Source organism: Eptatretus burgeri, chromosome 12, assembly GCF_056783735.1.
Source record: "Eptatretus burgeri isolate ZD-2024b chromosome 12, Ebu_testis_v1, whole genome shotgun sequence".
NCBI classification, from domain to species: Eukaryota; Metazoa; Chordata; class Myxini; order Myxiniformes; family Myxinidae; genus Eptatretus; species Eptatretus burgeri.
In genome coordinates, this window is record NC_140972.1 from 77,717,180 (window position 1) to 77,729,731 (window position 12,552).

At 42.9% G+C, this 12,552-nt stretch overlaps 1 protein-coding gene across 2 annotated transcripts in view; it reads right to left on the bottom strand.

Moving 5' to 3' along the window:
• LOC147015956 (uncharacterized) overlaps nt 1-12,552 on the bottom strand; it is an 83,581-nt gene that overhangs the window by 39,679 nt on the left and 31,350 nt on the right. For both annotated transcript variants that reach the window (XM_085848624.1, XM_085848625.1), the window contains exon 4: nt 2,984-3,129. In XM_085848624.1, coding sequence (XP_085704750.1) covers nt 2,984-3,129 — 146 coding nt within the window. The remainder of the gene's footprint in view (nt 1-2,983; nt 3,130-12,552) is intronic.

Sequence of the window (12,552 nt, forward strand, 5' to 3'; positions counted from 1 at the left end):
TATATATATATATATATATATATATATATATATATATATATATATATATATATATATATATATATATATTTATATATATATATTTGTGAGACATTTCAATTGTGATTGGGTGTCAGTTAGGGGTGACAAACAACCCAAAGAACCCCCATCAATATTTCCTGGAGTACCGAAATCAGCTTTGAAGCAGGTGACCTCAGCCCCACGTCCAACATCATCTTCTACGTCAGAATCAAGAGCTAAGAAGATGCAGGCAGCTGATGAGGCTGCAGAAAATATCCAAGATTTCGACCACTTCTGTGCTAAAATCAGCTCCTATTTTCCTGGCTTTAACATCATAAAAGACCAGGAAAATCTTTACCTATCAATAACTGATGCTACTGGACAAACTGTCAAGCAGTTCTTTCATTTCCAACAAGTTCACTCACCTTTTGGATTTCTATTCTTGAATAGAGTTGAGAAAGATGGCATTGAGGTGCCCAAACGACTTTTTCCTTTGCAGAAGAACAGCCTGCTCTCAAAATGGTCCCAGGTTAGATCCATAACTGACCAGGTAAACATCTATGAATGCACAAGCAAGGAAATTCTTCAGCTTGTAATAAGCCAGCTCTGTTGGATGACTGAGGCACACGAGCTTCCTCATTTCACCTTCCTTCTGTCGCAGCTGCATCTTATGTTCAAACCTCTTGATCATCGCCGATTTGAGACTGATACTATGATTTTCGCAATGCAGCTTCACAACATTCACCCAGTGCATACAAAATGATTTGTCGATCCGGCTTAATCATTCTACCATCAACAAAAAAGGTAAAACAGATGCTTGCTAGTAGTCAGCAGGACTCCAACCTCAAAACCTTGTTCGACCAGCTTAAACCACAACAGCGTTTGGTCAATTTAATGTTTGATGAGGTAAAGCTGGTCGAGACATTGCGATTTTCTGAACAGCATGTTGTAGGATATGCTCAAAATGCAGCAGCGGGTGGAGAACACGAAAAGCTTGCTTCACATGCTATGGTTGTTGAAGTTGCCTGCCATTTTGGTGGTCCACGCTATATTCTACGCATTTTGCCCTGCAAAAAACTAACTGCCGATCAGCTGAAGGAACTCCTTATCGAAGCTGCATCAGCTGTAGTTGGTGCTGGCGGTGCTGTGATTTCTTTGATATGTGACAATTGCAATACAAACCAAAGTGTTTATTCAAAACTTGGAGGACCAGGAAGTTGCCAAGTGCTGTCAATTCAAGAGCAATCTATGTTCTTAGTGTACGACTACGTGCACATCTTCAAAAATGTTCGCAACAACTGGATTACTGTTGATGGCAAGACACTCTCATTTGTCGTAGATGGTAATGAGTACAAAGCTTACTGGAGTGATATTCAGAAGGACTATGAGATCGACCGGGCTACTCCTATTCACTTAACCAAGTTGACGCACACCGCTGTTTTCCCCAAGCCCCTTCAACGCCAGAGCGTACCATTGGTATGCCAAGTGTTCAATGACAAGATGGTCGCTGCTTTAAAGACCTTCAAGGATTCACTGGGCATCAGCGAAGGCACAATCATCCTCACCCAGATAATGAGTGAGTGGTTCAATATGATGAACGTGAAAGACCGTTTCTCAGCTATCCATCTGCGCGACGAATCCAGACAGCCTTGGACAGCAGACTGTACAAGTTTCACTAGGCTGGAGCAGGCCTGCCAAATTATATCTACCTGCGCATGGCAAGGAGGTGGTGGTCATAAGCTGAAGCTAACTCGGGAAACTGCTGAAGCCTTCACTGTGTCCACACGTAATAATGTGGATGAAGCCTTGGAAAAGTTTTTCGGCCAAGCCAGGCAAAGAAGCGGTGGAAACTTCAACATTGACATAGTTGACATTATGGCTGCAGCTAAAATTGTAAATTTGCAAACACTCATTAAGCATGACATTATGCCCGAATCTAGTTCTCGTGTGATTGATTGCGACAAGAACTGTACAACTTCCATAAATCCAGATGAGCGAAGTGAACGCATTGACGAGATTACTCCTCAAGACACTCAGGATCTCTTGGGGTCTGACGATGCCCTTAAGCATAAAGTAGTTTATTTGGCCGGCCACCTTGTTCATAAATATGGCGATAGCACTAGTATGGAGGAGATCATTGATGATGAAGATGGTAACGAGGTGTCATCTGAGTTTCTAGATAATTTGAATAGAGGTGGATTGAGTGTGCCGACGATGTCAACCATCTTTTTTGTTCATAATGCCTATAATTTATATGACAAGACTAAAATACGTTCCCGATTTCATTTTGCTGAGCTGTTATCCTCTGTAGATGCACCTTTAGCTCGTAGTAATGCTACATGTACTACTTTAGCTAACATTCTATTGAAAGCTCATGTCCTAAATGTAAGTGACAAAGAAAAAGCGTTGGGATGCCTCAGGAGGCAAGAAAAGCTCTCCAACTAGTGATAGACATAGACATAGTTGTAATAGGCATAGTGTTGTGACATGCATATAATGTTTATGTAATACGATATATGACAATAAATATCAAAGTTTGACAGCTCTACACACTTGCATCTTATTACAATCAGCCATCTCTCACCGTTTATGAGTTAGACACAAAAACGGGCAAAAAAAATACCAAAATTCAGTAATTTGACCTTGAAATATGACCTTTTGACCTTGAAGATGACCTCAGGTGGTGTTGAAAATGACACTATTGAACTCGCCGTCCTCAAAAACCCCTATATGGATCCTGAGATCGTGTCTCTAGCCCTTCTAGAAGTCATTTTAGCCCCGGACTCAAGTTAATCCTTCAGACTGAAGTTAAAAACTCCGAGCATGGGAGGTTCCAGTCCTTCTCTATAGGAGTCTATGGCTTAAAATAAAAAATATATTTATCATTGTTTGATAAAAACAAGAAAGAATTCATGATTTTGACTTTTTACAAAACAAGGACAGCTGTGTAAAACAATTGAAGAAAGTGAAATAGCAAACAAACATTTCACTTGGATGGATGTGGGGTCCACAGTGTAGTTTCCAAGCTTGGTCCCACTGTATGTGTTCTTGAGGAACTGGTCATTCACCGCAGTCTCAGAGACAACACCATCAAAGTATAAAAGTGTGTCCACGTTTATGGAGCCAGCCCTGCCGTCGGGTGGGAATGCAGAGGAGATGGGGTAAGCACAAATTTCTTCAGCGATGAGATGCAAAACAAGGTCACGCCGGTCATTCAACAACCACCGTCAGCACAACACACACGGATGATTTTTTCTATCATGACGAGCTCCATCATTATATGGTACAAAACACAGGTAAATAAATACTTGGAGGGTTAGGGGTGGTGGTTGTAATATGTGGCACGAACACAGACGGTGACACGAACTCCTGAGCTAGTCCTGTCGACTAGTAAACTGAAACGCCATTTTAAGCACCCTCTTAAAAGATAGGGATATCTACAACACGTGTGGAGAAACAAGTTTAGTGCACAAGACAAAGTATCAGTACAATAAGGGGGAGATGTCAAGATGGAATCGGATACCAAGATTGGGTTATGGAAAATGTGGTTGGAAGCACAAGACGAGATAAAAAAAGTGGAAGCGGAAGAAGCATGAGAGACTTTGGGGTTATCAGAGGACGCGTTCGAGAGGCAGGGTTGGGGGATGTAGTGGAGAAAAGTAGGAAACGTGAAGAGGTTAAACCTAAATATCGGAAGAAGCAAAGGGCCAGGGAACAGTAATAGTATTAGTGGATGTATGGGTGAAACCACACATAAAGTGCTGCAGTCAGGGGAAGGTTTCCTTCTACCAAGATAATGATAAATTGAAAGGCTGGCAGGATGGCCTAGACCCTAGAGGTAGGCACACTCTCCTCTGAGCCATCTAGCTTGGGTTCAAATCCTGACACAGCTATAAACTGTCAACATGGTGCTTTAAAAATATATTTATACTAATAAATGTGTGTGTGTGTGTGTCTGTGTCTGTGTCTGTGTCTGTGTCTGTGTGTCTCCTCCATAACTTCAAAACCACGAAATTTCCCACCTCTGTGTTTCATGTGGTTCACTCTAATGTGATCTGTGTGTAAATTTCATTGCCATGTTTCACATTTCATCAATGTGTGTGCCGCCTCTCGGATGGACGTTCAACTGGGCATCCTGTCTGCCTGTACTCGTTGGTGGATGTTAAAGGTCCCATGATGTCCTTCGTGAAGAGTAGGCGAGATATCGCCGGCACCCTGAACAAACTACAAAGTCCTACCCTGACCTACAGAGGGCATTGCATTGGCGGCACAAATGCACCCTCAGCCAATGATGCGACACCACACCTTTGCGTTGCATACTGTTGTGGTTGAGGAAATTCGCAAACTACCATTCAGGTCCCGTAGGTGAGATATCTCTGTAAGTACATGTGTAGTTAGCCCCGAACCCGTTGTTTAGAGGGAATAAATGTGATTCATTCGGGCTGCGACCCTTTAAGATAGCCGTTTTTCTGTTCTATCTTTATTTTGAACCAACCACGTCTCAACCGCTATCACACAACCACCAACCGCAACGCCGCTTCACAACAACAACAACGCCAACAGCCACGACCTTCACCGTCACGGCTCGCTCCCGTAAACATTGCATCACCGCCATTCCAAGCGTCGCCATGGCCATCACCGCCACAATAAACCCTCCACCACCATCACCTCTCCTCCTTCTGCCACCATTCCCGCACCGCTTGTGGGCACCGAGCGTCAGGCTGTCCTGGCCTCGTGCGGGACGCGCGCCGAGCCGCGGGTACAAAGAGCGGCCTTTACGAGGGGAAGTCGGATCAGGAATGATACACGCCCACTTCCGATCCGTCCAATCATTAAGCGCGGGGTGATTTGGCCCCGCCTCCAGGCGCGTCGGAGTAGAATCGATATATGCAAATTCGAGGATCAGGGGAGGTTAACGTCCACTTTTCCTCCGTCCAATGGGCGAGCGTGGCTCCGCCCCCCGAGCTCATCCTGATCCGGAAATTTGCATATGGGTTCTCCTGCCGCACTATAAAGCGCCGAGCGTGGTGCGAATTCAGTTTTGTTTGTTTTGGGTCGGAAGCAGTTGGAGGCAGTCGCAGTTTTTTGGGCTCGGGCGAGTTGGAGAGGTGTGGCGGCAGCGGAGTGTGGCAGCAGCAGTCAAGACGGGTCTGGAGGAGGTCGGAGTCTGTCGGGGTTCGGAGTCTGTCGGGGAGCTGCAGAGAGGGGAAGCCGGGAGCGCGGTCGAGGCGCAGTGCAGTCGCTCGTCGCGGGACCCAAGCAAGCCAGCTATCCTCTTTCCCCAGAGCATCAACAATTCCCCCCTCTTTCCCCCCCACGCTGAGATAGTGCGGAAAGGGGGCCCCGTTCCCACCCCATTCCAAGCAGTGCCAACGAAACCCGCGGAGGAGCGCGGAGTCGGGGCACCGCCGCGACATTTGCGGCTCATCACAAGACGGGTAGGCTCCGCCGGTCTCGCGCCCACAGACCACGTCTGCCCCCTTGTCGTTGAGGGTGGCACTTTTCTTTTGCTTTTGAGTATATGTGTTGTCGGCGCCGTCTGTAAAGTAAAACTGTGGAAGTGTTGCCGTGTGCTCGCGTAGTCGGTAGTAGATCTGCATTGTGTTTCTTTTGTTGCAATTGCTTTTGGTGCATAATTGTTGTAATTGTATATGTGTGCTTTCCGTTTGCCGCGGAATAAATGTGCCTCATGTTGAACTGTTTTTCCCGTTTCGCTTCGTATTTTCTTTAATTGAATCTCCATCTTACTTCACGTAAAGGGTTGGTAGTGGGCTAAATACGCTCGATAATTAATCGGAACCGTCGAGGTCGACGATATAACACCGCTCGGTTATCCCGATAGTACGGAACGGGTCGCTTAAAGTGGCCCGTGTCCGAAGTCTACCTGCGGCGAGGTGCAATCGCCCGGTCTACCCTCCGTGTGGGTACTTAGGTCGGTCAAATTTGGCGAACAACCCTATCCCACGCGGGGGACCGATTGGCACGATCGTGGTGAGGCCGAAAGGCCCACCCGTGACTAGTTCCGAGAAATTCCGAACTATAAGAGAGAAAGTTCCGAACTATAAGAAATCGAGAAATTATTAGAATACATTAAGTCATCACTATCCGGAAGTGGTGCGTGCCCGTACGGAATGTTCACATGCATTCAACAAATTATCGCTTGCATTGAAGTAACAACTCCTGTGATACTTCCACACACAGAGTTAATTAAAATCAAAATTAAAATCAAGTTTACCTCCCTGTCTTTGCTTGCCATGACATTCGCTGCTATTGACCATTGCCACTCCTATGCCACGGTAACTAAATGGCGCCCCTTCCCCATCGGCCATGCCTACGCAGCAACGTGTCTTGTCATTGGTTTGGTAAATAAATGGCCATAACTTGCTTGGGAAGCACTTGTCCGATTAATATCAAACCTTGAAAAGGCACATACTCAGGGCCCCAGCAATATACCTGGCAAGTTTCAATTCGATTGGACCAGTGGTTGTCAAGAAACAGCGGTCACAGACACAGACACACAGATTGCTGCAGTTATAGATAGATAATATTGATAACCAATATACATTATGACGTGTTTTTTGATTTAATGCACATGATGAAAATGAAGATATCAGCGAGTGGGGAATGGGGGCCTAAATGGAAAACAAACGAACAACAACACCATATATGAAACAATGGGTCTCTGAGTCACCCTGCCTGTGAAACACCATGATGACAGTTTATGCATTGAACCAAAGTACCTCGATTTCAAATTAAAGGAATGGTGAGAGATTGTAATTGTTGGAAAGAGTGAAAGGAATAAATAAATAAATAAATACAAAACAGGAAAAGCATCTCCCTTCCTTGTCGGAGGATGGACATCACTTAAAAATGTCTGTCTTTTTCTTTAACGGCCACAATTATTCCCACCTTATTGTGGGGTTGGCCGGCAGAAGCTTGACCAAGTCTTTCATGAACCTGCTGGCCAGGCCTGAAGTTCGGCTAATGTTAGGGCCGGCATTTGGAATTTGTTCATGGTGCTGGCGATAGCTCGTCTACTCTTCCCAAAGCATACCCTGAGATCCCTAATGGCCACCAAATAATTCCGGCAGACAGGCTGTCAAGTTCGACGTCCATCCTGTGATGACCCTGCCTGTTAAACACCGGGATGACAGTTTATAGCTGCCGAGATTTGAACCTGGACTACATAGCTTAGAAGTGAATGTGGACCTGGACCAGTTACAAAAACGTCTGTGGGTAACAGAAACATGAAACCTGTTTACATTTCCATACAATCGGTTGTACACGATAGCAACGATTGTCCGTCAAAGACATTTGTATCGAAGATCACCTTGGGGTGCAAAAAGGGTTGAGGAATGACATGTCCTTCCCCGGCTACGGACAAGTCTGAAGAATTCTAACACGAAGACACACGAAAGCTTCCACTCTGGTGGAACAATTGTGCATCCAAATCTGGAGAGTACATTGTAAAGGAGCTGTTATTCACAAGTATTGGTTTTTTGTAATACCTGTAGAGACGTCCAGGTGAAATTTTAAGCAACGTGGTGTAAAAGTTGGGCCCACATCACTCAATAGGACTACAAGATCGAAGGAAGTAAATAAAGCTGGCTCTAGTATTCCTCTACTCCACGGGGACAAAAGGTGACACGATGTAAAATGGAAAGGCAACAATAACTAGGAAACATCTCAAAATGCAAAGCCAGTCCGTGTCCGCTTTGTACTCACAGTAAAACTGATGAAAACAAGTTTTAAAACTAGAGGGGGAGCACTTGGCAGAGTGCAAAACCTCCGCCGCCAATAGTGCTGGGTCACTGAAGTGAACCTGATGTCCCATTCATTGTAGGTCAAAACGGATCAGACTCTACTGAACCACGATTGAATAAACTAAACTCGATCGACGCGCATGTAGAAATGCCAAAAAAATAAAATCGAAAATTTTTTTGTTTTTTTTTCTCTAACATTTTTTTGGGGTTGGAAATCACTTAGAACATGTAGATATGCAAAAAAAAAAAAATTCAAATATTTTTCAAATAAAATCGAAATTTTTTTGAAAAAAAGTTGCAAAATTTTCTGTTTTTTTTTTCTCTAACAAATTTATTTATTTTTGGTTGGAAATCACTGAAAACATGAAGAAATGCAAAAACAAAAATTCAAATATTTTTTTTCAAAATGGCCACCATAGCGGCCATATTGGACTTTGGACCAAGTCCAAAATCTAATGGCATGATCCTTGGACCATACCTAATCTCCCCCACCAAGTTTCGTCGAAATCCGTCCAGGAGTTTTTCCGTAATACTGTTCACAAACAAACAAACAGACAGGGGTGAAAACAGTAACCTCCGTCCATCTTCGATGGCGGAGGTTAACTAGAGGGGGAGCACTCGGGAGAGTGCAAAACCTCCTCCGCCAATATTGCTGGGTCACTCAAGTGAACCTTATATCTTATTCATTAAATATGATGTCAACAGTGCTGACAGAGTTATAGTTCTTTTCTCCAACATTTGGGGGGGGGGGGGTTGGAAATCACTTAAAACATGTAAAAGTGCAAAAAAAAAAATCGAAATTTTGTTGAAAAAAAAGCAGCAAAATTTTTTTGTTTCTCTTACAATTTTTTTTGGGGGGAGTTGGAAATCACTTAAAACATGTAGAAATGCAAAAAAAAATTCTCTAACAATTTTTTTTTGGGGGGGGGTAAAAATATTTGGGGGGGTTGGAAATCACTTAAAACATGTAGAAATGCCAAAAAAAAATTTTTTTCATTTTTTGGGGATGGGGTAACTTTTTTGGGGGGGGGTTGGAAATCACTTAAAACATGTAAAAATGCAAAAAAAAAAAAATTCTTTTTCTCAATTTTTTTGGGGGGGTTGGAAAATCACTTAAAATATGTAGAAATGCAAAAAAAAAATTTCTCTAACAATTTTTTGGGGGGGGGTAAAAATATTTGAGGGGGTTGGAAATCACTGAAAACATGTAGAAATGCAAAAAAATTTTTTCTTTTTTTTTTGGGGGGGGGGGGTTGGAAATCACTTAAAACATGTAAAAAGGCAAAAAAAAAAAATTTTTCTCAAACAATTTTTGGGGGGGGGGTTGGAAATCACTTAAAACATGTAGAAAAGCAAAAAAAAAAAAAAATTTCCTCTAACAATTTTTTTTGGGGGGGTGTAACAATTTTTTTGAGGGGGTTGGAAATCACTTAAAACATGTAGAAATGCAAAAAATTTTTTCTCAATTTCTTTTGGGGGGGTAAAAAAATTTGGGGGGGGGTGGAAATCACTTAAAACATGTAGAAATGAAAAAAAAAATTTCTCGAACTATTTTTTTGGGGGGGTTACAATTTTTTGGGGGGGTTGGAAATCACTTAAAACATGTAGAAATGCAAAAAAAAAAAAAAATTCTGTATTTTTGGGGGGGGGCGGGGGGTTGGAAATCACTTAAAACATGCAGAAATGCAAAAAAAAATTCTCTATTTTTGGGGGGGGGGTAAAAAAAATTGGGGGGGGTTGGAAATCACTTAAAACATGGAGAAATGCAAGAAAAAAATTTTTCTTCTCCAACAATTTTTTTTGGGGGGGGGAACCAAGTCCAAAATTTAATGGCATGATCCTTGGACCATACCTAACCCCCCCACCAAGTTTCGTCGAAATCCATCGAGGAGTTTTTCCGTAATACTGTTCACAAACAAACAAACAAACAAACAAGCAGTCATAGACTGGTACTTACGATATCGTCAACTTGACCACTGACCTTGTCTAATAAAAGCTGTCTCGAGAGAACTTAGCGACGCAAACCAGAAGTTTCTAAGATGATTCTGTAACCAAACCATCAAAAATCGAATGTTTTGGATGTTTGACCTCACTGTGACCTTGACCTTTGACCGATTTTGACCAAAATCTAATCAGCGCTTGCCGCCACCCTCCTGAATTACGTGGTGTAATTTGACATTGGTAGCTTCTTCCGTTCTCGAGTTATCTGTACCAAACCATCAAAAATGGAATATTTGACCTTGCTGTGACCTTGACCTTTGACTGATTTTGACCAAAATCTAATCAGCGCTTGCCATCACCCTCCTGAATCACGTGGTGTAATTTGACATTGGTAGCTTCTTCCGTTCTCGAGTTATCGTGCCTACAAACAAACAAACAAACAAACAAGCAGTCATAGACTGGTACTGATGAAATTGTCAACTTGACCTCTGACCTTGTCTAATAAAAGCTGTCTCTCGAGAAGGTAGCGACGCAAACCAGAAGTTTCTACGATGATTCTGTATCAAACCATCAAAAATCATAACGTCGACCGAAGCAAAAATCTCCATTTCTCCACGCAATTATATTATACCTTAACGTGACCCAATGACGCGTCTGCTCGAGCGCACTGCATCATGGGACGACCCGTGACGCGGCGAGTGAAATATTTTTTATACAATCTTAAAACGTCTCCAAAACATCCGATTTTACCAGAATTTCGACAACCGAGTTTTAATCGTCCTAAGCGATCGCAAAAACCGAAGACAAAATTAAAATCGAAGTTAAAACTAACTCGTAACGTCGAGCGAAGCAAAAATCTCCATTTCTCCACATGAATTTACGGAATTATGTTTGACCTCACTGTGACCTTGACCTTTGACCGATTTTGACCAAAATCTAATCAGCACTAGCCATCACCCTCCTGAATCACGTGGTGTAATTTGACATTGGTAGCTTCTTCTGTTCTCGCGTTATCGTGCCTACAAACAAACAAACAAACAAACAAACAGAAACGGAAGGCATCAATATACTTACGACATCTTTAGGTTTCGTAAGTAACAAACAAACAAAGAGAAAGGGGTGAAAACAGTAACCTCCATCCATCTTCGAAGATGGCGGAGGTTAAAAATGTTGTAGTTTTTATTAATTTGTGCTCTCCATATTCTCAGAATCAAGGATTGTTGAAGACTTGATGATACAAACCCAATCGGTTAAAAAAGTTATGGCCTGGACACACTACTGAAGCTTAATGGTAAATAAATAAATAAACAAACATGGAAGCAATTTTTTTTTACGGGGGGGGGGGGTGGTCTCTTGCTTGATCTGCTGCGGCAGGGTAAGGAGGGCTATTTATAGTTACTATAACTCAGGGTAAGGAGGGCTATTTATAGTTACTATAACTCAGGATAAGGAGGGCTATTTATAGTTACTATAACTCAGGATAAGGAGGGCTATTTTTAGTTACGATAACTCTGGGTAAGGAGGGATATTTATAGTTACTATAACTCGGGGTAAGGAGGGCTATTTATAGTTATTATAACTCGGGATAAAGAGGGCTATTTATAGTTCCTATAACTTGGGGTAAGGAAGCCTGGTGTTGGCGCAGTGGTCAGGGCAGCGGCTTGGGATCCAAAAGGTCCTGAGGTCAAGCCCCGTTGGGCCACTGAATTAATACACCAGGGGGTTGACTCAGCCTGTCATCCTTCCGAGGTCAGCGAAGTGAGTACCAGTGCACTGGGCCCGGTGTATGCCCCGGTTAGAATAGGTGTACCATATCCCTGTGTCGTAAGAGGCGACCAGGGTTGCGTCAGGAAGGGCATCCGGCGTAAAACATGTGCCAAATCACTATGCGGATCATACTGATGATCCGCTGTGGCGACCCCTAACGGGAGCAGCAGAAAGAAGAAGAAGATAACTTGGGGGTAAGGAGGGCTATTTATAGTTACTATAACTCTGGGGGTAAGGAGGGCTATTTATAGTTACTATAACTCTGGGGTAAGGAGGGCTGTTTATAGTTACTGTAACTCTGGGGTAAGGAGGGCTATTTATAGTTACTATAACTCGGGGTAAGGAGGGCTATTTATAGTTACTATAACTCGGGGTAAGGAGGGCTATTTATAGTTACTATAACTTGGGGTAAGGAGGGCTATTTACAGTTACTATAACTTGGGGTAAGGAGGGCTATTTACAGTTACTATAACTCGGGGTAAGGAGGGCTATTTATAGTTACTATAACTCGGGGTAAGGAGGGCTATTTATAGTTACGATAACTCAGAGTAAGGAGGGCTATTTTTAGTTACTATAACTCTGGGTAAGGAGGGATATTTATAGTTACTCTAACTCGGGGTAAGGAGGGCTATTTATAGTTACTATAACTCTGGGATAAGGAGGGCTATTTATAGTTACGATAACTCGGGGTAAGGAGGGCTATTTATAGTTACTATAACTCTGGGGTAAGGAGGGCTATTTATAGTTACTATAAATCTGGGGTAAGGAGGGATATTTATAGTTACTATAACTCTGGGGTAAGGAGGGCGATTTATAGTTACTATAACTCAGGGTAAGGAAGGCTACTTATAGTTACTATAACTCTGTCCTTTCACATTTCGACCCAATTTTAAAATTATTTTCTCCATATTCTCATCAAAAAAGTTTGTTGAAAATTTGATGACAAAAGCTCAATGTCAATGTTATGGCCTGGACGCACACGCACGCGCACACACACGCACACACACACACACACGCGCGCACACACGACTCTAAAACCCCATCTCCCGATGTGTAAGGGGTGGAGGGGGGCCCCCACCGT